The 25,673-nt window shown below is 39.8% G+C and overlaps 2 protein-coding genes across 6 annotated transcripts in view; both read left to right on the top strand.

Moving 5' to 3' along the window:
• catip (ciliogenesis associated TTC17 interacting protein) overlaps positions 1-5,891 on the top strand; it is a 35,979-nt gene extending 30,088 nt beyond the window's left edge. Inside the window, exon 10 of the mRNA XM_022254131.2 lies at positions 73-5,891. Coding sequence (XP_022109823.2) covers positions 73-333 — 261 coding nt within the window. The 3' untranslated portion in view covers positions 334-5,891. The remainder of the gene's footprint in view (positions 1-72) is intronic.
• Positions 5,892-7,234: 1,343 nt separating this feature from the next.
• Positions 7,235-25,673, top strand: part of LOC110989331 (ly6/PLAUR domain-containing protein 6-like) — an 89,614-nt gene continuing 71,175 nt past the window's right edge. For 2 of the 5 annotated variants that reach the window (XM_087147667.1, XM_087147668.1), the window contains exon 1: positions 7,235-7,392. The gene's annotated coding sequence lies outside the window, so the exon portion shown is untranslated. Of the gene's footprint in view, positions 7,470-15,787; positions 15,810-25,673 lie in introns of those variants that run through there. The other 3 variants (XM_087147669.1, XM_087147670.1, XM_087147671.1) reach the window with 3 other exon arrangements.

The following is a 25,673-nucleotide window of genomic DNA, read 5'->3' as shown; positions in this document are numbered from 1 at the left end:
GTGAAATGAAAATTGAGGGCAGTCATTGTGTAATGAAATAAAAAATCAAGAGATTGGCCATTCTCTTCCTAGGAGGAACTGAAGGGAGACCATGCTACCTACATGAGACACCATCCAGAGCTCAAAGCGCTTCTTGCAGACTTCCTACAATTCCTTCTCCTACGCAAACCAGAAGATGTAGTGGCCTTTGCTGCTGATTATTTTGCCTCCTTCTCCCCTACCACCAAGATGGGTAGCTCCTATGCAACATCTAATGAGCCCAGGTACACTCCAAGGCCAAACTCTCCATTCAAGAAAAGACAAGGGGAGGATGCAAAAGGACTATCCAGTTGAGGAAATCATAACTAGCTTGTGTATTTGGGGATATTATATAATCTAGCAAAAACCACAGAAAAATGAGTTAGAATGCTACGAAATTCCAGGGTAGGTTTAAAATGAGCATACATGTTCATGTATGTGCTTTGTGTCCTTGTCATAGTTAAACTCATTGATTTTGAGACTTGATAAGCACAACAAAAGTGTGCGAAAGTGAATTGCGATGTGTAGCATTGGTTACATTGCAGAGTGTTGGAAATGCACAACATGTACAGTGGTTGTCAGGGCACTGTTAGCATTAGCATTGATTTATTCCTACAAAGTCATATGAAACAGAAAGAAATCTAAAAAGGACTAATCTCCAAAAGAAAAACACCCCCACCAATAAAGAAAACCCTCATTTGGTAACAGTTCATTGTTTTGGTACTGTTTTTAGATGCTTTTGTTCTCCAACATGTGGTTTTTGGTTATTTAGTAATTTGGGTGTGGTTTTGTTTTTAAACTGGCTTAATAATCTTGGCTTTCTGCATATGTGTGGAAAGGCCTTTCTTTTGTCATCTCTTCTTCTCTTTTCTTATTATTCTTCTGCCATGAGTCTCATAGACTCTTTTTTCAATACAGTACTTTTGCCCCTTTGGGGAAGTCAAGATGTGCACTGAAAAATTACATGATGATGTCATTAGAGATTATGTTACATTGACATACTTAGAGGGGCGTATATCCAGTTTCAGTATGGAACTTAAGTACACACTTAATCAGTTTCAGATTTGTGGGTTCAGAGACAGGGCTGTTTTATTTTTTGTCCTTTTTATTTATTTATTCATGCTGACATTGGCAATGGTTAATATATCATGGACAATATAATAAATATGTAAATGTACATTGACAAATACTGTGAATAAAAAATTAAGCAGCTAATGCTGAGAAAAACTAGTCTTATACACGTATAATAGTCGGTTAAACTTATTTTGCAATGTTAACATTGAATTGCCGGCATAGGGGTCTGGATCAGTCAAATGATTACTTTTCTCTGCCAACCTTTGCACGGATTAGTTTTCCCAAGATGTTATACCCCAGTGTGAACAGTTTGAGTTCTGTACATGTGTTTCTTTGGTGGGTCAATCTATCTTTTGACCATACCTTGCTGTTTGCATTCATTCATGACAGTCATGGTAGATGTATGGACACCTTTAGATATTTCAAGTATACTTCATAATATTGTATTCACTGATGCCATCAAACACTATTCTGTAAAGATGACGTGTGAAGGGTTCAAGGAATGTTACATTTCAAATGTTTACTGCAATCTACTTGGAGTGTTGTATGGTTTGATTTACTAAATGAAGTACTGAGGGTAAGTATGTGTGTGTGCAAAGCCCCAAATTTGACTGGGACACTACACACCTCCAGGTCGAAACTTAAATTGACGATTCCGCTTCTTAAACGTATCAATGAAATGTGACCTGATATTTAGCTGAAAACTTCTGTCTGAGATTTATTGAAGAAAAGAACTTGAAAACCTGTATTCATTTCAGTCACATATTTGTGTACAATTCAAGTCATGAATGGTTTCAGAAGTCATTTTTGTTTTTGGATATATTATAAGAATATTCCTTGCAAGGCATTAGCATCTAACAATTTCTTGTATGTATTCCTTCATTAACGTAACAAGATTTCACATGTGCCTTTGAAAGGACATTCCAATTTTTGAACCGTTTAGTACAAGGCAACATTTTGTACTCGGAGTCAACATCGTAATGTACAGTTGGAGTCATGTTCAAACAGTTGCAGAGCAGACAGATACAGCAGTTTGATCACTGCAAACCAGCTTGAATGAAGCAGATACTCCAGGGTCCAGAAATACATATATGCCAAGCACAGAAAAGACTTGCTTGGGGAGACAAGTGTACAATCAACTTACAATGTGTGCTCTTCAGTGATGGGAAAAAAAGGAAGAAAACATATTTGTTTGTGCATAAACTTGCAACCAAACAAGACTTTGCTTAGCATCTCTGTGCTAAGGCCCTGTGCTGCTGACCCACAAAGAATGACATGGTTAACTATAACAGCTACATGACGGCTTTGTATGTAGCTGTTAAGAAATTCATCTCCAGAATACCGTTTGCTAGCTTGTTTGTTTATTTTACAAAGGACAACATTTCATTTGAGCTGGAATTGTAATTCAGAAAACTTTTTTTTCCCACATTGATCTGTAAACTTCATTTGACAAGTAATTTTCAAATTGTGTAGATGTGCTCCAGCCTTTCATTACCTATGTTTGTCGTCAGTTTTCAAGCCACAGTGGTCACATTGATGACAGTTCAGTTATGTTGTACACAGAGGTAAATCTTGCCAAAATGTACCAAAGTCAAAGTGCAAGGTATTTATTCTCCCATACATTAGAGACAAAATATTACAGACATTTCAAAACTTACAGGTGAAACTTATTTACATGTACAGTATATGTCATGATTCATGAAAAGTTGCAACTACTGTGGTTATTAAGTCAAGAGCGAGTGTACATTTTGCCTCATTATCCTATGATAGTACTGTTTACTGGAGTATAGAAAGATGTCAATCTGGATATGAGCAAGGAGCATTTTTACTCTTCAAACACAGCATTCTAAGCTTCTCTTAGAAAGTAGGTATTCTGACTAGTTATTCTGATTAGAATGGTGTGGTGTAGCCCACACCACCGTTTTGATCTGAATCACATTCACAAAACTAATTTACTGTTTTGGCCCAGCTACTGAAACAGCTCGTTTGTATTCCCAACCCCATTTTCTCATCCACTTGTTGCTTTAGGCTTTGTTTTGTTTTCAATCTGGAAGTAGGTTTGTGCACATTTGCGAGTTCTGTCAACTTCAGCTTTGCACCATCCACTGAAGATGCGTTCTGAGATATGACTTCATGATAACATTGAGGGTCACATGACATGTCCAGATAGCTCCTTTTTGTAGGCCAATATCTCTACAACTATACACAGCTGATTTGATTGAAACTTTGTTTTTTATGTGTACAACGTGTTACATGTAAACTTGAGGTGAAGTCAGAATGACATAATTGGATGATTCTTTATGCAGATATTTTTTTTAAAAAGTACTTGCAACATTCTTTTAACCACTCGGTGCCGGTGTTCCCAGTACCAGAGACCTTGGCATTGTATGCATTTCCGGGGTGCCTGAAATCTGACAAAGGAGCTGGGCCTAGCAACAAAAGACTGTACTCAGAACAAAAGACCGAGCTGCTAGGAATTGCCATTAACTTTTTGTATGCTGTTAGCATAGAGTGCTGGCATTAGCAGAGGTAATCCGTCATTGTTTTGAAACAGTATACCATTGATTGCGGCATTCAGCACCCGTGGATTATCAGCAGGGACACCAGGGATGAGCGATACACTACCTCTGCACGCTAATCTGGCCGCATTTGTAAAAGACACCACCACCATTTTCGGGAACAAATTTTGGGGACAATTTCAGGAACAAAGGAAATGACACAACACCGCACAATGTGGGCTCTCTTTACTGGGTGGCAGGCCTGGCTGCAATACTCGGGGCGTCAATAGATATTGCCTGTCAGATTAGAGAAGCCACCAGAAGGTCATTTGTGTGGGTGTAAGTATCCAGTAAATGAAGATATGAATTTTTGAAGAATTTTGAAAATAGAAAATCTTGAAAATCGCCTGGCAACTTGTCCCGTATATGCAAATTCCATCCGGCAGGGAGTGGTTAAAGATGCCTCATAAGTGACACAATTTCACCAAGTTTGGACCTTTGTGTGGTATCACAACACAAGACAAATTAGTTACTAATGTTTGAACGTTTCTAATCTTCTAATTGCAAGTTTGACATTATTTTAATGGTATGTTAGATGTGCAATGACAGACATTTCTGATGACATCATTACATCAGTGAAAAGCAGGGCATGATTGAACTTTTGTAGATAATGTAGGCATCTACAGTGCCAAAAGTGAAGTGACATGATGGTGACACTTGGTCTTGTTTCCATTGATTTTTAAACATTTCCTTTCTAAATTTGCATTTTGGCATGAAGTCAGCTTAACTTTTGAACCTGAGATTGCATTGTGTAGTTCATTAGGAGTCCTGTGTGATAAGGATATGCTGTCAATGTAGTGAAGACTCAAGTTGGTATCTACAGTGTTTTTTGTATATACTCTTATGCTGGAGACCATTTTTAAAATGTATAAGTGTGAAAATGGTAGCTGTGATTGTAACATGATATCTGCTTTCTGTACAGGTCCTTTTGGAGGTTTCGAACATTATTTATATTGTGTATATAATCTACAATTGCAACTTGTACATACTGTAAGTTGTGCGGTGAATAGATCACAGTGTTGTTAAAAGTTTGTAAGTTCTGTTTTACTGTTTACTATAGATTGTCAATAGTGTTCATTAGAGGCTGTTTGTACTAAAAAGACAGGGAAATAGTTTCCTTGGAGTTTGCAGATTTTGTTACAGCAGACGGTTATTTTGCGGTAAATAAATGTTGGGGTTAGGAACACTCAGTGAAGCCTTATTCATAATTCAAATGTACTGATATGGATTACAAGAAGCCCTAATCCCCCCCAAAAAAATTGAAGTGCTCCAGTAAGTACATACGGGCTTCCCGTTGTTTTCTTACAACTGTTTATGTTGATGTTAAGAGCACAGTAGTTCAGAGGTGGGGTGCTGGACTCTGAATTATGAAAAGCAGTTTCCAACTTCTCACATGACACTTTGTTGGGGAAAATGTTCATTATTCCAAATACAGGAAACTCGCTAAGGGTGGGGATTAACGTTAAATTTCAAAAACGTTTAGAAAACTTTCCTATAATGTTTAAATGTTTAGCCAACACTACAGATGCCGCTGCCTACCTCGGTGTTTTCATATATGCATAATTATATAGTTCAACAATGCATATGGTCCAACCAATGTAAAAGGGTAGATTGGAGTTAGGGCATTTAAAACACAAGCAATTTTATTGGTTTAGAATCCATGTTCTTTCTCAAAAAGCACATGGATGCCAAAAGGGAAAAAAACAGTATGTAACTGGCATTGTTTACGAAAAAATTAATGCCAGATCACATCAATTAAAACGTCAAACCTCTAGAAGGGGCGGTTCTGTCAAAACCTTTGGGAAAATCTGCAAACGGATTTGGAACTTTTTTCGTTTAAACGTGTGAACGGCCCACCCTTAGAACTCACCAAGAAGTCAGTTTGCTGAGAACAGAAAAAAGAGCAACATTAGATTGCCTTTCAGAATGTCATGTATGTGCATGGAGATGACCCATGGTTGGTTTTCCGCAGTCAGTGTTTCTTTAAAGTTATGTATTAGTATTGGCAGCTCATGTTAATGGGCCTGCATGGATGCACTCTAATTCATCCCGTGTGAGATGTCCTAGAGCATTTTAGCAAGTTGTTTGAGACTTAAAGACTTATACCTCATGCACTTCAAAGCTTTAGTAGTTGGCAGTTTTTATTTGAAAAGAAATTGCATTTTATCTTTTCATGTGTTTGTTATTAGGAATTGGATTACTTCATTTAATTATGGAAACTATTAAAAGTAACTTAACTTATGATTCTGCTGTTTTACCATCATTTTATAAACTTGATGTTATTCCTGTTGAAATCAGACTGTGCCATTGTAGAACTCAAAGCTGTACTGAGGTAAACTTGTACATAAATTAATATTTTCATCAATGCGCATAACATAGCCCACACCTATTGTCACGAATTCACACATGTACAAGGTGATACTATCCAATACACTCCCCTCCTTTTTGTAGCCCTCTCCTTAAAGTCCATTTAATCTGTCAAATCAATGCACGTGCTCACTCTCACCTCCCTAAACCCAAGGATGGATCCAGATGGGGGATAAGCCACAGTGGTCACATTGATATCCCAGCACATTTATGTGGTAAATCTTGCCAAAATGTACCAAAGTCAAAGTGCAAGGTATTTATTTTCCCATACATTAGAGACAAAATATTACAGACATTTCAAAACTTACAGGTGAAACTTATTTACATGTACAGTATATGTCATGATTCATAAAAAGTTGCAACTACTGTGGTTATTAAGTCAAGAGCGAGTGTACATTTTGCCTCATTATCCTATTATAGTACTGTTTACTGGAATGTGGAAAGATGTCAATCTGGATATGAGCAAGGAGCAGAGTCAAACACAGCATTCTAAGCTTCTCTTAGAAAGTAGGTATTCTGACTAGTTATTCTGATTAGAATGGTGTGGTGTAGCCCACACCACCGTTTTGATCTGAATCACATTCACAAAACTAATTTACTGTTTTGGCCCAGCTACTGAAACAGCTCGTTCGTATTCCCAACCCCATTTTCTCATCCACTTGTTGCTTCAGGCTTTGTTTTATTTTCAATCTGGAAGTAGGTTTGTGCCTTTCAACTTCCACTGAAGATGCGTACTGAGAAATGAAAGTTTTGTGGGTGAAATATTCCTCTCTGAAAGGAATTTTTACTGAGGAATTTTTTCTCTTATTAGTTTCTGAGAATCTTCAACTGTAAAATATAAGTACCGAAAATGCTGTGGTCAAAATTATTTGCCATTTTATGGAAACCTTTTTTGTTGCGGTTTGACGTTGAAGTAATGTAATTATGAAAATGTAATTTTTTGTGACCAAAACGTAGTTACTTTGTAACTGGATGGCAGAAAGATGGTTTTAGTTCTAAAATAGCTAAGATAATGTTTTTGTGACATGGAACGGTACTGACCGCACAATAGTTTGTATCAATACATCACAGAGTGCTGCTATGCTGCATCGAAATACCGCCGCGATCCCATGTTGCGATCTAAGTCTAGTCATGTGTCGCCATTTGGGTTGTGCGTAAAGAACGCATAACGCCGCTAGGCGGCGCTATAGGATCTTTGGTTGTGCCCAAAGATACGGTCTTCGGTTGTCCCGTACCGTATGCGTGCGTGCCGTAATGTATGTAGTACGGTGAGGGAATCCATCCCGGCTACGTGCGTGTGTTCCCTAATCTAGACGATGGTGATGGTGATCTGGGCAATGCACCTATTTTGGCAAAACCACTTAAAAACCTTCAGGTAAGATTCCTGTTTGGCCCATTTGGAAAGAGTACGGACGCCGCTTGACTGGTCTGAAAAATTCTAGGTGAACACTGGTGAATACCTGAAAATTTTCACTACCACTTGATCTAACGTTGTTCAGGCAGTGTTAGGCATTGCATTGGGCCCTCCGCCGTGTCCGTGGTAACATACATAGGCCTACATGTACATCATACAGGACGTACTGGTACATAACCCGTAAAATCCTTCCTCCATCATGTCAGTGCTTTGACTAATACTATAGGTCACTGTAGGGAAAAATTTAGTGGCGTCCGTACATGAAATTCTCTCCCCTCAAGCCTCCATTATTTGGGCCCGCATTGGACTACTGTACCTCCGTACACGTGTAGGCCTAACGTTATGCTGACTCGATTTGGGCAGAACAGAGTTAAAATCGACAAATTTAGCTTCCCTACCTACACACGTACATGTTTGATATACATGTATGTAGGCCTACATAAACATGGAGGAAGAACACGAAGGAGTTACAACTCTGGCATATCAAAGTGCTCGGTGATCATCGCCGCCCGGTCAGACGAACAAAAGTAAACATTCCAAAATTCCTGATTACTGCCTGCAGCTTAGCCAGACAAGTTGGGCAAGTAATATTGTAGGAATATTTGTAGTGTTTTCTTTGCAATTAACTGTTAATTTGCAAGTATAACTTATCGCAGTGACCAGGAAATAGAAGGAATAAATATCTAACATTAGATTTACTTTTGCCGTCGTGAATAATTAAAAAAAATTGAGGTCTGTCCAAATTTGGAAATCATGGAGGGTAACGCTACGAATGGGGACAGAATCAGGCACCCAGGAGGGGAATAACAAAAGCAATCTTGGTATTATTTGTCACAGTTAGTGAGTTACACATTCTACAATGCTAGAAAGTCGGGAGTAATTGCAGAATACCCCACCACTCGAAAATGACCCCCTTGAAATCGTTGATTACAATGTTGAAGTGGCCGTGGTGCAGCGCAGACCAAGCTGCAAAATCAATTGGGTGCAGTTGCAAGCGGGCAATAAAGCTACTGGGCGAAAGGTACATGTAACTAGATGGGATTCCTTGTGGGGATGCATAGTCAATGAATGTACACTAAATGAATGGTGATAGGAGAAAGAAAATCGAAGTCCAAACCAAGAACCCGGTAGCTGGCCATGATGTTGCAAAGGCGGCGGTCCCAAAGCGAGGCAAATCAAACATGGGCAGTTCTAACGCGAGCACTTTACAATGAGGTAATGTAGGTGAAGCCCTGTGCGTATTTTGTGTGTGAGTGGTCAAGCGTGACATCATAGCCGGCTATGATGTGGAAGAGGTGGGTGGCGGGGTAGTCTGCCATAAACCTTTTCGATGTTCGCAATGCATTGATAGGTTTGGATGACATACAATAATTTCTTCTATTTGCAGTTTCTACAATACCGGTATTTTCATTTTTCCAAATTAAATTTGCCTTTAAATTACACACACGTTGTTCCATCACTTCAGTTTTTATTGATGAATTTATTTGCTGAATTCCACTCTTTCTCTGAAGTTAAAAATTCACAAAATTTTAATACAAGGTTTTTTTTATAAAGTTCTAGGAAGAGTGGGCTTATTATACTGATACATGTACAGGTAGCAACCAGAAGTACAATCAGTTGCTGGTTGATTATTGGAAGCGCCACCTTCTAGGTTGGGTGTACTACAGCTGCACAGCTCCAGTACCCCTAGATGTCATCTATTTCTAGCCTCATCTCCTTTACCTGACAGCCATCTACTGTATTTACAAAATATTTAGGTATTTCTTTCACTAGATATGTTTGACATCATTAACAAGAATCGATTATCACATTTTTCCATTTACAGAATACATGTCAGTTCTATTCGTAATCTTCTTGTTGATTCAAACGATAAAAATTTACTAATTCTTTCCAACTGTAGGCTAGTCTTCAAGCTTAAGTTTAATCTTCAAGCATTAATTCAATCTGCAAACATCTGTCTAATCTTCAAAATGTTCGGATGGTTCTAAATCAACAAATCTACTAAATGGTACAATACTCAGTTTTCCTCCAGAGTTGATGCTATGTTTTTTGAAAATCAGAGCAACCCTTTTTGGTAATACAAGAAGATGATGGTCTATTGAGTAAATTAAATAACTTACGGTTGTGTGGTTGTATAGAGGGGCGCAAATCTCCTTGGTGTTTCAAGAGCAAAAAACTGCTCACTAGGTCCTTGGAAATACTGCCCAAGTTTTTCTGCCTCAGGTAGGCTCTTTTCACACAGAAAATATTGTCGAACTGCCTACTACTATGCCTGGTGGCTAATGATTCATACCATCACACACACAAGGTACATGTAACATCACACAATCTTGGAAACAGATCTGCTCTCCGCTTGATCAAATCTGGTCTGATATGATTCCTCTGCTCTTCCAATCAAGAACCCATATACACCCAATCACTCCAATGCTCTTTCACTGTAGGCAAAACACTTACCTAGAAACCTTTGTCTGAATGGTTACCGGACAACTAGTGCATTAAGACAACCCGACTCAGGGCAACTCGACTGTTAAGATAACTTGACTGTTGGACAACTTATAGCAAAGGTCTTTCGCAAAACATGACATCATAACGGTGTCATCACCTGATTTATTGTGGAATTTAAAATACTTAATATTTTCCCATATTTTTTTACATGTTTTTCAACAGCAAGACTAGGCCCTTGTTCAATCTGACTCCATATGTATTAGGTCCACACTCAGTCCTCCTCAGGGTAGACAGGGTCCAAGAAAAATCGGCATCATGACATCAAGTGACATGGCATTTATGATGCAAATATCAGAGGCTATATCTCCCGAAGTACATGTCTGATTTGGTTGAAATTCCGAAAGGGATGTACGAAAGATGAAAAGGGAGCACATGTGATGATGACGTCATCAGTCACGTGACATTAAATTTGCACTCTTCAAGCCCTACCAGTATACCTTCTGAAGTACGTCTCCCATCGGGTTGAAATATGCAGATAACTGGAAAAGTACATGTAAGGGTTATAGACGAAAATTGACCTCATATGATGATGTCATCAGGTGCCAAGTCACTTGACATTAAAGGTGTACTCTGAAAGCCTGACTCCAGAAGTATATATCCCATTGTGTTGAAACTTTGTAAATAACTAGAAAAGGAAGGGATATAAACAAACATTGAGCTTGTGTGATGATGACCTCTTCAAGTAGCAAGTCACATGACATAAAAGGTGCAATGTTGAAAGCCTCATGTCTCTTGGAGTCCATGTGCAATTGAACTTTCCAGATAGCTGGACGAAAATAATGTGACATTTAATGTCTATTCTTCAAAGCCCCCTTCCCGTAAGAAACATTCAAAATGCGGAAAAGCCTTATGCTCTGTTCTTGAACAGGCATAAACTTACAGTACATACTTTGTATTTTGACTGCACATGCACAGAGCACACACACAGGTATTGTGGTGACTGCAGAACCAAGAACAGGCAACAGAAATGTTTCCTAACCGACTGGTATGTGGTGGTACATGTACCGGTATGTACAGGTATATGTTCCATTGTGAAATTAATTAAATCCTGAAATCACATACATGTATCATGTGGCATCATACTGGTACATGTAAGTCTTCAAGTTTCAGCTCTGTAGAATATTGCTTACTGGCACTGAAGTTCAGAATACCACTACCAGTAAGCTTGCTGAAGCCAGTTCCACCATGGAGCTATTATACACAAGGAGTAAGCACATACAATGATCAGTGATGGCCACCGCAAGCACTGCACGTGCTGCAAGGACAAAACAAATTATGCACCGCTTGCGGGCCACAAGGAATGCTTGGAGTTGCATTTGCAAAGGATCGTGGATACCGTGCCTGTGTGTCAGTAAACCTCTGCATGTTCAACATGGCCACCATCGAGACAGAAACCACTGTCACCAGAGACTTAAATTTTGATAATTTTAGTGATTATTTTGATATTCCAGAAAAGGAAGAAAGCCTGGTAACGTCTTTACACCCCAAAACATCTTTGTTAATAATAAACAGAATGACTGACAAACACAAATTCTCCAAAATTACATGACAAGAAAACTGAAAGAATGTAGCTAGTTCAGAAGAAAATAAAAAAACGCACAAAATATGGGAAGATTCGTTATTGTTTATGTCATTGGCCACAACTGGCTCAGCATGAAACCTCGTCACGTTGTCAGATGCTTTCCTGCAGTATGTTTCAAGCTAGTTTTAACCATAGGAACCTCTGGGATTACGACTTATGATATAAATACTGTAGTTCATATTTTGGTTATTTGATCTCTACTGCCGGAACTGCAAAATATCATAACTGACTTTAAAAACGTCTGACTTTTGCCAAATGACCACTGCTGATTCAGAATTTTCGATCGCATCTGCTGGGATCTCTCACTAACTCCTGAGGATTACTTTAGGGATCTGTGCATCTTCTCCATGTATCCTTTCCACTATTTATTTACTCTAGTATGCCGCAGTGAAACACAGCGAATCTGTGGGTTACCAGCTACCCAGCTTTGGCGATCACTGTGTACAAAGAATTTCTTTGGGGCTGGAAATGGTGCATTGTCTATGGAGCTGGCCAGAGCGGTTAATTGGATTACGGTCTGTGGGGACTTCGTTCTAAGTCCTTGTGTTTAACAGCCCCATGGTTCCACTGACCAGCTAGTACAATACGTGTACATGTACAGCTGGGGAAAAAGGTTACATGTACATACACTTGCTTGAATTGTTGCTGTTTGAAATAGTTTTTTCAACTTTTTCTTTATAAGGTCAGATAAATTGTTATTAATGTTTATATTGTGTACTTCAATTGAAAATACTCAGACACATTTGTTATGGTTCAAAATGATAATATTTCTGAAAAATCATTTTGTGAAATTTACATTTGCCCCCTTATGGTCATTCGAAAACACTTGAGAAAATGGTCCTCTGCAACTAGGAGATGTGACAAGAAACATAGGGTTGGAGTATGTAAAATATTGCTTTTTGTAACTATAAATGTGGATCGTATATGTCTGTGAGTGTTCTTATTTGATGTATGCACTTATGCACATTAAGTAGAGACCTATCTTGTCTGTCCTCATGAAAACAAAAGTTGGTAGCAATGAGTAAAGTTTTGAAATGTGAGAAAAACTGTTTTTCTTCTACCACTGTGTATGTAAATTTCTTGCCCCTACTGTAAATGCACAGATCAGTTAGTTAGGCTGAATGCTTGGTGCCTACATACATGAATACAGGTACCTTGTAACAGTACAGTATGTAAATTGGAGCCCAACCTACTTGTAAAACACAAACTGCATGCACAAATAAACTGAAATTGGACCTTTGATATATTTTGAACAAACCTTCCTTAATTGAGGCTCTGCAGGTTTATGTAATGCATGTGTACTTTGTGTATATATGCACATGTACCGGTATCATTAGGAAGGTCTGGTATTTGAACTTACAGACTTGTATTTCCCAAACTCTTTGCACTCATTTCATTCAAATGTGGTTAGATCAGATTTATACAGAATACCCTAATTGTTACTTAATCCTGCAAATGGCCAATTTTAGTGATGCAGAATAAGAATAGGAATGGGGCACAATTGATATGGAAAGGTGAAAGAAAATTGTTTAGATTTTTTTAAAGGGAAAAGGAGAAACTCTGGCTTTAGTATCAAGCTGCCCACACCAAGTTGAAGTGCTGTCTAAACATGGGGATTGACACCTGAAAAGGAGCCCAAATTTTGGAAGTTGAATAATGAGTAAATATGCCCAAAGAAAGCAGTGCATGGATGGGGACTATAAAATCCCTGCTGGCCTTTTGAAAAGACTGCACACACACACTGTATTTGTTACCCCCTGGCCTATCAAAACATTGAGCTATAAAAGCCCCTATAACCCTCGGGGAGACAAATCTGCTGCTATAGGTACATGTAACTTCAACCAGCTACTACTACTAGGTACATGTACATGCATGGTGCCCTTCTTGCACAAACAACAGATTTGTCTGTACTAACGCCTCTGAACTGAAGAATCATTCTACCCTGGGTAATACTTTTCTTCATCGTACATGCACAAGGCAAGCCATCCCTTTTACCCACACATTTACATACTATAGCCTTCACATCTTAAAGCATATCAGAAACTTGAGAAAAGACTGAAATGAAATTACCGCTGAGTTGACTTTTGCACAGGTTTTTGAAAGGCGAATGCTTGGAAGTTTGGACAATGAAGGCATACAATAGCAGCAAACCAGTGACCCTTACACATTTAATTTGATCAGACAAGTTATTGGACTGCATTGTAATTTGTTTGCAGCTTCAGGCCAGGTTTAAACTGTTGAAGTCCCCTTCTCTCAATCCAAGCCTGGTTGTTGTGTGGGGTAGGCTAACATACGATATATGTACATGTACAGTAGGCCTAACGTGACATCATCATTGCCAAAGGTGTTTGTAGTGATTTGGAAGCAGTGTTATACAGGTGGTAATTTATGACACAGTTCAAGTTGGGGAGCACGGAACCTTTCTTTATTAGAGATCAGTGCTAAAAGAAAGTGTGTCACAAAAAGTTAGGTATCAAGGGTTCTTTCCCCATACATGTACAAGTGAAAAAGATGATGAAATTGTTAACAAATTAGAGCATGACAATGTCATAGTTTACCAGGTCAGTGCTATGGGAGCAGTTACACTCAGCAGATCTATCTTGGCCTTGAGTTTAATGTAGGGATAGAAGTTATGAGGGTAAAAAGTGAAACAAACGTGGAAGCATTTAAATGAACATGAATTGTTTTTAATGGATTTCTAAACTACATGTAGAGGCTTGTTTAAAGGAAGGCCTGCTGAGCCTTTGACTACATACATGTACATGTTCTACCCTCTTTTCATTGATTTTGCTTGAAGGTTATGAAATGCAGCACTACAGTTATGGCAATGGCAGCTGTTAAGGTTCATAATGGAAAAATACCGGTACTTTTGCTAAGTGAAGTGAACATTGAATGAATCCTTGCCTACAAGATCTGATATTAGTTTTAGTTCTTTTTGTTTTGAGTTCAGGACATGTACCAGTATGCTTGTACATGTATCAGTATATAACATATTAATTGAAACAGGTATTATTTTGGTGGGATTTGACCATAAATTGTCAGGAGTGAATTGATAGAATGCATTTGTTCACTTAGCCAAACTCTCTTCCATTGTACCGGTATGCATGTATGTAAGTTGAAGAAATCAGTGGAATGGGTGGGTATCCTCTAATTTGGGGGGGATAAAATCATACAGAGGATAAAAACAGCTGATATTGACAAAGCTATTGTTTGGATGTTTGATGTACATGTCCCGGTACATATGCATACATATTTATAGACTCCATGTATGAGAATACCTGTAAGGCCCAATGCTTACTCTATGTCTGTTTCCATATTTATTCATGTGCCTATCATCAGTGTTCTTCATGTGCGGTACCTTGTTGAAACTATAGTGTGAATCCTGCCTCCAAATGCCATAATGTAAATACCACATCCCACTTACATGTACATGTAATTGGCAGCCATTATAAAGGACAATGTCCAGCAACTCCGACAGAAACCTTCATTTTGTAAACTTTGGCAGAACAACATACAGTCTCTGCAACCAGATTCTCAGCTGCATCCATATCTTCAACATTTCAGCCATTTTTTGGTTAACTCCTTTATTTAAAGACGTTCAAAGTCCAATTGCCTTTGCCTTTTGATTGTAACTAGGAAACTAGAGTGTGGGTAGACAATGCTGGTTGTGTCTATCCATCCATTTGTTCACTCAAGCAAGCAAACATTAAACAAGAATTCTTTCAGTTACACTTCCTTGAGCTACTCGGTATATGTACAGTACATATGGATGTACATGTACATGTACTGAAAGTGTGCACTTGATACATGTGCACATGTAAGGTACTGTGGGCACAGAGAGCCACTGACAGATGGGATAATGTGGAGGTTTGTGGGATTTTCAGCCATTGACAAGTGACTGTAATGATACAGTCAGTGTGTCTGTTGGAGCCTGATTCAGAGGTGGTATTCTGTGGGTCCAAGTGTCACACTCGTTGATCTCACAATAAATGCTTTCATTTGTTTCCATTAGTTCTGATTCACTTGAATGGATCTCAGCACATTTTCTATCTGTCACATCAAGAATAATCAATGAAGTTGTAAATGATAAAAAAAAGTCCAGGTCACATTTAGTATTTGTGCCCAAATTTTCACTTATTCCTTTGGGTTAGCTGTACTTTATGGCATTGTCTGGCTCAATGCTTCAAATGTCAACTTGAGTTGAAACTCTCCTTCTTTTTCTAAATTCTGTCTACCAGGGTCATGTACATGTACTTATTGAAAACCACACATCCTTGTTTTGGAAGTAGGGGTGAGTGGAATTTTATTTGTTCACATGTAGATGTGCCAGTTGTTTACAATTGTTAGTTCTCTCATTAGTATTGAATGAAATACATGTGTAGAAGTGTTTCATGTGCAGTGTTCTAGCCAGGCATTCAAAAGCATATTGGGCTGATACACATGTACATGTATGTTGAGCAAAAACCCCGACACGCTGAAAATCCCCCAATACACAATCGATATGCTTATATTTTCCAGGGGAAGAGTTGCTAATATTAAGTTAAAGAAAAATTGCAATCAGACATGTCAGAGATTTTAAAAAAGCTCTTTTAAAACACCGACGAAAAGGCACCGGAACATAGGCAAACTGCTCGGAAATCGAACGAATCTTCTACAGCGCGGCATAGCTAGCTAGGTCGTACACACGTACACCCAAGTTTTCACAGCTCTGTGGAGAATCACTTACGCGCAGCATGCACAATACTGGTTCCCTGTCGCACTGCTGACAAGGTAATACAAGCGTAGACAGGTCTGGAGCCAGACTATGGCTTGGGAGTGTGCACAGCTTCAGCCTAGCCGCGATGGCATGGCTGGCAGCACGGTAGTTGCCCGATCCTTTCAAAGTGTCACCTCGAAAACTGATCGAATTAAGCTACAACTAACTTGTCACAAACCTGGTCTTTCTCTGTAGTTTCTTCTAATGCATTTATATCGATGGTTATTTTGATGTACTTTGTCGTGGTTCAAGAAGACGATTTTTGGTGGCACACACGCGGTCTCGGTGGCCGGTGCGAGCATAGTACCATATCCATGCACAGTCTTGTCGTGTTTTCATATCTTCACATTTCCTTCGTAATTTTGGTATCGTTAATCGCTCTCTTTTATTTTGGTAGTGTGTGTTTGTTACGTGTATTTTAAGAGCAACCTTTTTTTATTTTCAGCACAAACATCTAACCTTGTTATAATAAGTTTGGAATGATCATGTGACGTATTCTTTTTGACATAAATGTTAGAACCTAGCAAGAAAGTACAAACAGTGGTAGTGGCCTAGGTGAATTACGTTAATTTTAAAGTAGGCATGCCTGTTTTTGTACGTAGAAAAATCATACATTTTGAGATGAAACCCTAAGAATCTATTCAGTATGCAGTTTTTCAAAATGAAATGAGAATCAAGGTGAAGGCCTATTAAGCTAGTTAGTTTTCATTGATGCACAGCAAAACAATTTCGTACCATGGAGCTTCTCAAACAAGAACAAGCACATGTAAAATACAATTGTGCAGTAATGAAATGTGGATCAGATATTTATTAGACATTTGCCTCTTTCCTTAGTAAAAGCAAAAAAACCCACAAAGCGAAGTCCCCTCCCCCAAAAAATTGGAGAAAAGAGTAGAACTTAGAAGTCAGTGTAAAACTGATAATTTTGCTTATTGCAATGACTGAATGACATTGAATGATGTGATGGGAGATTAAAACAAAGCTGTCATATTTAACGTAATAAATATTAAACAGGGCCCTCAGGTCACAAATAATGTCCAGTCACCCCCCTCACCCACCGTATCCAGCACGTCGCCCTTTTCCTTTAATTTCATCCTAGGTAGAACACTATTCGTGTGAAGTTGTTGCATCAATGCAGGTAAACCCTGAATGGTCAGATTTATTGAGTAAATCTTTAGTTACATACCAGTATGTTGATACATCTTTAGTGGCAAAAATAAGCATTAGTGGAAGATAAGTACATGTAGTACACATTCAGCGTTTTCCTTCTGTCAAAATGTATTGCCGCTTGTTCACAACCTTTGATTGATTGCACCAAAAATATCATGCATTTTATTTTATTTTCCGTTTGCCAAGCTTCATGCCTTCTTTGATATATTAATTTCCAAAGAATTATTTAATCATTCATGCAAATTTCAGTTTAATGTAAAGTCTTTCATTAATAGCAAGGCATTGCCAGACCAGTATGGTAGAGTGTATGGTGTTTGGATTCTCAGATGACACATGTACAGTACATACCGGTACTGTATAGCACCAAAGGGATTAGGACTAAAATCTAACTACTTCAAATTTGGCAGCAATGGCAATACTGCTATTTGCTCGGTCAACAAATTTGCAAAAATTGCACCTTCATGTACATGTACATGCATTTAGCCATGAATGCTTTGGATGTCAAATTATCCTTTTAATTTCTATTTGTATTCTGATTTTGAGCTTAGTTTTAATAATGGCCATGATATTGTGATGGAAGGGGAAGGACTCAGGCAGGTTATAGTGGTCCCCTCATTTCAAAAAGATTTAATTTGTCCTTTACAGTGTATTTCATGCATTCCTACTTTTTAAAATTGGCATGAACTACACCTTCTTTTTGTGACCTAGGATCTTCTTTATTCTCTTTGAGCACCTTTTGGGATAACATTTGAAAACCAAAAATAATAAACTAATAATAAATAACCAATAGACTGACATGAACCTCAAAATAAAATGCAGTTAAATGCTGATGACTTATTAAATGTCTGTAGTACTGACAGAAGGTTTGCTGCTGGTCAATGGAGCAGACTCAGCATGATCTCAGCAGGGTGCCATTCAAGTCTTCAATACTGGCTGATACCGCCCCCCCCGTTTTATTGTTTACATTGGTTACAGGCAGTCATCAGGCATGCCTAATCTACCTCGTCCACAGTTTGTCATGATGCTTCCAATATATACATGTACAGTACATGTACCTTTGTATTGCTAATTCTACTCATGTTCACGCACATCTATATGTACCAGTAGCTTAAGTTGCAGAAAAATAATGAAGTGGTTGCTTGTCTGTGAGAATTCTGTCAAAGAATATAGCGAGGGGATAGAAAACATCCTGCATGTACCGGTACATGTAGGTGTACATGTATGTACTTTACAGCAGCAAACAATGCCATACAGTGTGCATGTACATGCACTGTCAGACCTGCCAAGTTTTAGAAATTCCAATGCGTGAGATTGTTTTGTCCGATTGAAACCCACGTCCATTATAATGCATAATCATATTGTGACGTCATAATTTGAATAAAATATTCATGGTGACATCATCAAAACCACATGAAAGTTAATGCATGAAATGCTTGGGATGTCTTCGGGGCTCGTTATAATTCTTTTTTAAAAATCGCAAAACTAAATCACATTGCGATATGTTTTCAACTGTGTCATGAAAATGATGTTTTCAAGTTAACATTTATACAAAATGTCAATGAAAAAATTGGGAAAAAGTTTGAGTGCATGGCCCATGTACTACATTCTACAGCGCCCGTCCACGACGGAACGGAAAATTTATAGTACGGCAGTACAGCATGCGTTGCCGATCTATTTATGCTGCATCCAGATCTGTTGTTTAGACCTACTGGTAGGTGTAGGTCTTCGCTCTACCTGGAGATGCCGAGAAAATACATGTAGACCTAGCCGAAGCTCTAGAAGCCGGTTTCGGAGATGGCCTACATGTGGCGTGAGTCATCAGTAATGCATAGGCGTTAATCAAGGCGCGTGTGGCGACTAGCTCAACGCGTGTACTCAGGACGCACACAATTCACGAGCTTTGCCACTCACTCTGCACAGCCTGTCTTCTTCATGTGTGGGCCATGTGTCCAGGTGAGCCTTGACTGAAGGCTAATACTGTAATACAGTCCAGTGCGCATGTACAGTACAGTATATAGAAAGCAAATTGATGTACGCGGCCGACCTTGTCCAATGCATGAGTTTTTGTGAATTATCGTCATCATTTGCAGAATGTGTGACATTTTGAGCTTGATGCGTGCGAGCATGAGATTTGGTCAAAATGCGTGTGTCACGTGCCTAATGTGTGAGACTTGGCAGGTATGTGCACTGTATCAAGGAGTCAAAATATGCGACTCAAAAGTACATGTCAAGCCCTGTCTGATACTGGTAGTACCGGGGTATAGTTGATATTACAAAAATGATATGTTAAGAAGCATTTTAGAGCAGAAAATACGTGTATTGTACATGTATCTGTCTTCAGTGTTCGTCTTACCCTAATACATGTACATGTAGGCTTAGCATCTACCCATGCATATTTCCGTAGTGCCATCAGGCCAATAGAGGGATCCCAATACGACGCTTTTAGCATTGATCTGCGCTCTTCAGCGTTCGAAAACGAGGCTGTATGTGTCAGTTTCCATTCTTAATACGATCAGACGATTGAAAGTAAGGAGTCAAGACACAAATACATAAAGGTATGTTAAATTCAGACTTTTAAGGCTGCAAATTTTTGTGGAAGAGTCTTTCAGGATGACTCGACACGATAAATCAACAGAAAAAATAACAATTTACCGCGAACTAACGTACCTGCGATGGTCGTGTATCTTGTTCAGTGGGCATGGTTAAAACTGAATCGGTGTCACACGAACGGGATACTGTATGTACTGTGTCGACTCCGTGGGCGCACGCGATGAAGTTCAACACAGAGAGCCTCGGTTTCGATGCGGATATGCGCAGACGGCACTATTGTGAAATCCCTCTATTGTTAAGGTTTCATCAACAGTAGAGCACCCTCTGTGTAGCGCAATGCATAGCAAAGCCACACCCATAATTGCCCTTCTTTTTCGTAGCATCAGAGCAAATTGTATTCCATTTTACACACTCTAATTGTTCAAGCTTCCTTGCTTCACTGATACATGTACATGTATACTGTGTTCTATCATAGAGCTAGGACCATGAACTGTGTACTGCATGTATATTCTGCATTGTTGCAGGACTGGACCGCCAAGTAGACTAGCCTTTCCCATTGAAGCAGCCCCCTCTGTTCCTCATTTTTTTCTTTTCTCTTTACAAAGCTATGTATACGCAGCTCTATGGTATACTCATGTACATGTAGTCAGTCATTTGCACCATTCTCCTGCCCAGGATGTTAGCAACGTACATACATGTACATGTAGTTCCCGAGAACCCCATAGAGGAAAAGGGGTTCATTCACCTCCTATCAGGGGCGAACTGTCAGTCTCCTGGTGTGGAATTGCCTCTTGTGGGGGGGAATAAGTCTCCCTCTGCTCCCCCTTTCCCATTCATGACAGCATCAAGCAACAGGGGCACTGTGGCCAAAAAGGCTGAGACACAAATTTCTTTGGATGGCTCCAGAGCTAAACACTTGAAAAATGGTAGGGTAGATGGGTCCCACTTGGATCCTAAAAACTGATGGGTCCCAGTTGGAACTTGGATCCACAGTCATACATGGAATTGTCAATGACACCCAACTGCATTGAACCATGGAGGAATGATTAAACAAACTTCACACTGGTCACCGATTGCTGTACCCAGTCAAGATAACTTTACACACATCACTCACACTCCAGCTGGAGCTCAAAGGTCTGGCATGGGCCCCGTGGGCGTCAAGGTTTTTGCCCCCACCTGGCCTATCTACACATCGCTCACAACCCAGCACTCCAGGGGTTAACTTTCATGTAGTAATGCAAAACTGACCGGCCCTTCAACCAGGTTGAAGTCAAGCCAGGCTTCAGATGACAGGATTCTGAATATGAACACTTATCAGGAATTCTTTTTATCGTAGTACCACTTCCAAAGCCTTGCATTGCAAGAAAACATACATGTACATCTTTAATTTCCTTCGACGATTTGAAGGTGAAGAAGGCATGGCACTCTCCCCTAGAAAAGAATATCATGGTGTTTCACTGGCGGACTTCATGGCAGCTTTACAAAGCATTAATACCGTGACCCGCTCTGACTGCACTAGTGCAACAACAGCGTTTGTGGGGGAGCCACCGTCTGTACGTCCTTCAGCTACCCAAGTCATCTGAGGCTGCTCAATAATCATTCATCCTTCAGCATCACTTGAATACTCTGATAGGGAACTGGAGGATAACAAAAACACTACAAAGTCATGAGCTTCTTGCTCATCAGGCCGTTCATAAGACCAGGAGGACTCACTGGACGTTGGACTCAACATTGGACTTACATGTAACACTGAACATCCAGTTTCACCTATTGCAGAGAGACATGATACAGGTACTGCAACTGCTGTCTGCAAGGCAACCCACAGAACATATGGGATGTCAGTCATTCAAGCACTGTACTGGACCGCTAGTACTCTGGTAGGCCACTGGGTTGATGCCAATGACTCTTTTGCTTCAGAGCCAGCCCCTGTTCCTGAACTCATCGGGGATTGCATAAGATCATATGGATGTAGTGATCGTAGAGATCACTTCAGACAGAAGGGTGCTCACAACAGTCAAGGAACAACCCTCCATCCAACCCTACACACCACATAACTCCAATCCTTGTAGACGCAAGCAAACGCTAAGCTTTGGAGGGTGAAATCATCTCTTTCACACAGAAGTAATCTGTCAAGATGGTTTGGCTGAAACAGGGAAGCCCCATTTTCTGTCAACCTTCTTTCTGATCCCCTCCAAAACCCAGGAAAATGGTAACAGATCAACCTACAGCCACTCAACAACTGTTCCCAGTGGAAATGCTTTGGATTGTCATGGAGTCAGTGTCAATACCAGCATGGACATCATCTCAAGAACTGAAGGATGCCTACCTACATGTACATACATGTATGTACACGTACTGTTGCATCCACAGGATCACAAATACTGGTACATGTATCTGTGAATCATGAACAAGGTCTCCACTGTCCTGTTTGGTCTCTCTCTCTGTACATGTAAAATGTATATACACGTGTACATCACCCAAGGGTCTTCATGCGTGTAGTCAAAATGGTAGGGGCACACCTCTGACATGTAGACATCATACTTCGCAATTACTGGATGACTAGTTAGTCATTGAGCTGTCAATCACTACAAAAGTTTTATGCAACACCTGCATACGAGTACACTAAGTTACACTGGTTGTTGTGTATTTTAGAAATTTCAAAGTGAGAGATCAATTTTTGGCAAACAGTTCTTTCCTACATGTACATAATACACAAGTAAATATTTTACAAAGGTCCCTTTTGAGGTTATTTTTTTTTAGAAGTACATGTACAGTAAACTCTGGCTAAGTTGGCACGGGGGGGCTTGAAAATTTGTGATGGCTTATGCGAAGGTTGATACCTGCTATAAGTCGTCATTCTGCCGACTTACAATGTAGGCACATACATGAATGCAGTACATGTACTTGTACAGTGTACATGTAATTCATCGCACCAATCATAAAGCATGGCTTTGATTTTACTCTGGCTTAATCTTTTTCATGGTTGAGGTGAGTGTGAGCAAGCAACGCGATGCATGTATGCATAGTGGATTGAGCTGAGACACCGTGTGTTGTGCATGCTTGTGTGCACGTGCGTGTGGGTCGGTGAATCAACCACATCTCTCAATAACAAGACCCCCAAAATACACAGCACGCATGCTAGACACCCAGAGGGCTACAGGTATTGAGTTGCTCTGATACAATATTGGGGAAACCCCTTTTTGATCGAATGCTGTGTTCAGTGCATACATGTAAAACATGTAGGAAATTGCAAAGTTAAACAGCCTTAAAATAAAACACCCATCGCCTGACTACTGTTCCTTTGTGTTTCCTTTAATAATGTCTTTGGTAAACTTTTTCAACCTTGCAAATTTGATCCAAAATTTCGCCAATATCAAAAACTTCAGATGAGATAATTTTGTTCAAGTGGAGCAGTTGAAATGCTTGCATTTCAAATACACTCTAGGGTGAAATTTCTCACAAATTTAAATTATTAATGGGAAGACTCTATTTCATTGAAAAACATTTGTTTGGAACTATTATTAGCCATGCTTTACATCATACACAAAGACTAAACAATGATAAAGTCTTATAGTATTTGATGTAAAGATACATGTGACGGACCCACCCAGAGAGTTCTTATACATTGTCCTTTCAGAAGAAATCAGTGATTTGTGACTGTTTCGATCTCTTGGGCTTCTCAGCCACAAGAAATGTTTCTACACAATTCCCTCACTTAATCAGGCTTTCCAGGAAAACTTCGGTCAACAAAGCAAAGCACCTTATAACATCAAGAGCACTGAATGCCTTGCGAGTAGAAGGTGGCAGTGCAGGCTTGCTAGGGGCCTCTACGTCGTCAGTAGATTCAGGTTCTTCTGCCTTTGTAGGGTACAGTCCACTAATTCAAGCCCCATTGAAAACAGTGTAAAATCAGCACCGTTCAGGGCCCAATAGCATGCATGCCAACATCCCTGAGATTTCTGAAACACAAATGAAATTCTTGTCTGGTCGCTTATCTTTCAATTTCTTTTCAATTTTTTTGTGGGTTAACCAATTACATTTTTAATTATTCCCACAAAACAAAATCACCCCCCAAAAAGTGATTTTTCCGAAGTCTGATTGCAGCCATTTTTCAAGTGGCAACCCTCAACTTTCTCGGGCACTTAGGACCATTTTTCAACCGTAGTTTTCAGCCCTTCTGCCCTCATATGAAAGCTCAAAGACCCAGGGAGTTGATCCTGGCAACGATTTACACAATCTCACCATTTTGGGGGCCAAACAGTCTCCTTTTTCAAAAGATACTGTGGGGGCACTTTTAATGCTAATGAGCTGGTCAGAAATTCTCACTTGAATTAGTGGTCTGCACCCTGTATCTGAGTTGGCATTTTCCGACAGCACAGATTTGACAATTTCCTCATCAGTGAGCTCCTGGGTATTTCCACCAACTTCCGCACAGTGCTGACATTGTCTGCTGACATGGGATCCAGTCTTGGCCGAAGATGTCTGACAGATTCTCCTGGGTGTTGCGGAACTGGTTTACTTACCCTTCATTTTCCTGTGCGTGTGGGGCATCATGGCAGTTGGAATGGCTGCTGGGCATGTCTCATCAGGGTGTGGGCATGCAAAGCCAGCTCTGCCGAAGCAGTTTGCTATTGTAGCTTGGGTCATCTGACTCCAAGCAGTCTTGACAGTGGCAAACAGTGCATCAAGAGGATCCCACTTGAAGGGGGAATTCCCTCCGCTGCTTGCAGAGGATGCATTGCCAGAATCCGTCAGTAGTGGAACTTCAGGTTTTTGATTACACCATCCTCCATGGGTTGGGTGCAGCTTGTGGTGTTCAGTGGCAGGAATACCAGTTTGATGTTTTTGTATTCATTTTGTGGGTGGGCTGGACAGTTATCCATGACCATGGCGATTTGCCTTCCTTGATGTCACCATGTGGTGATACAGCTTTTTCAGACACTTGTCAAACCGTCTCGATGTTATCCAAGCCTTCCTATTTGCAGAGTAGGTGACAAGCAAGTGGCGTACATTTTTGAAGAAATGTGATCTTTTAGTCCTTCATACATGTACATCGGTAACTGTTCTGATCCGTCCATATTAGTGCACACAAGTAGTGTGATGCATTTCTTCTGTGGTGTGATTCCCCTTTGAAACTGAGGGAGTTCTCAGGGAGTATCTGCCAGAAGAGGCCAGTTTTGTCTGCATTGTTTATATGTCCCTTGGACGGTATTTATCCAGAATTTGTTGAAGTTTTCCTTCCATTTGGTAAAAACAGTGCATCAACACCACCATATTGACCTGCTCTTTGCACTCTGCCGATTGCACACTGCTCAATCCAACTTTGGGTTAGTTTCTTGGGTTCCTCATGGCCAAGGTTAGTGGCGAATTTTGCAGGGCTGCACCAGCAACATTTTTCCATTGATTTGAAATCAGGCAAACAAGACGTTTACCGTACCATGTGAGAAGGGCAGAATTCACATCATCGAATGTTACTTATTTGACACACTTTATGCTGCCATTTCTGGCATCGTTTTTTTCCCACAGCTTCAATGATCTTGTCCTTGTTTTTCAAGATGTCAAACAAGGTTCCTCAAATGCCAAACTTCTGAGCCAGATCCACCTTTTTCATTCCAGGATTATCTGGTACTTTCCTTTATGTGTTTTCATCTCGAGTTTCCACTTTTTTGAACTGGAATA

This window comes from Acanthaster planci, linkage group LG17 (genome assembly GCF_054643075.1).
Source record: "Acanthaster planci isolate LZ-2023a linkage group LG17, COTS_SCS, whole genome shotgun sequence".
Classification (NCBI taxonomy): Eukaryota; Metazoa; Echinodermata; class Asteroidea; order Valvatida; family Acanthasteridae; genus Acanthaster; species Acanthaster planci.
Note: the sequence above shows the minus strand (reverse complement) of the source record. Positions and strands in the feature narration are given on the sequence as shown.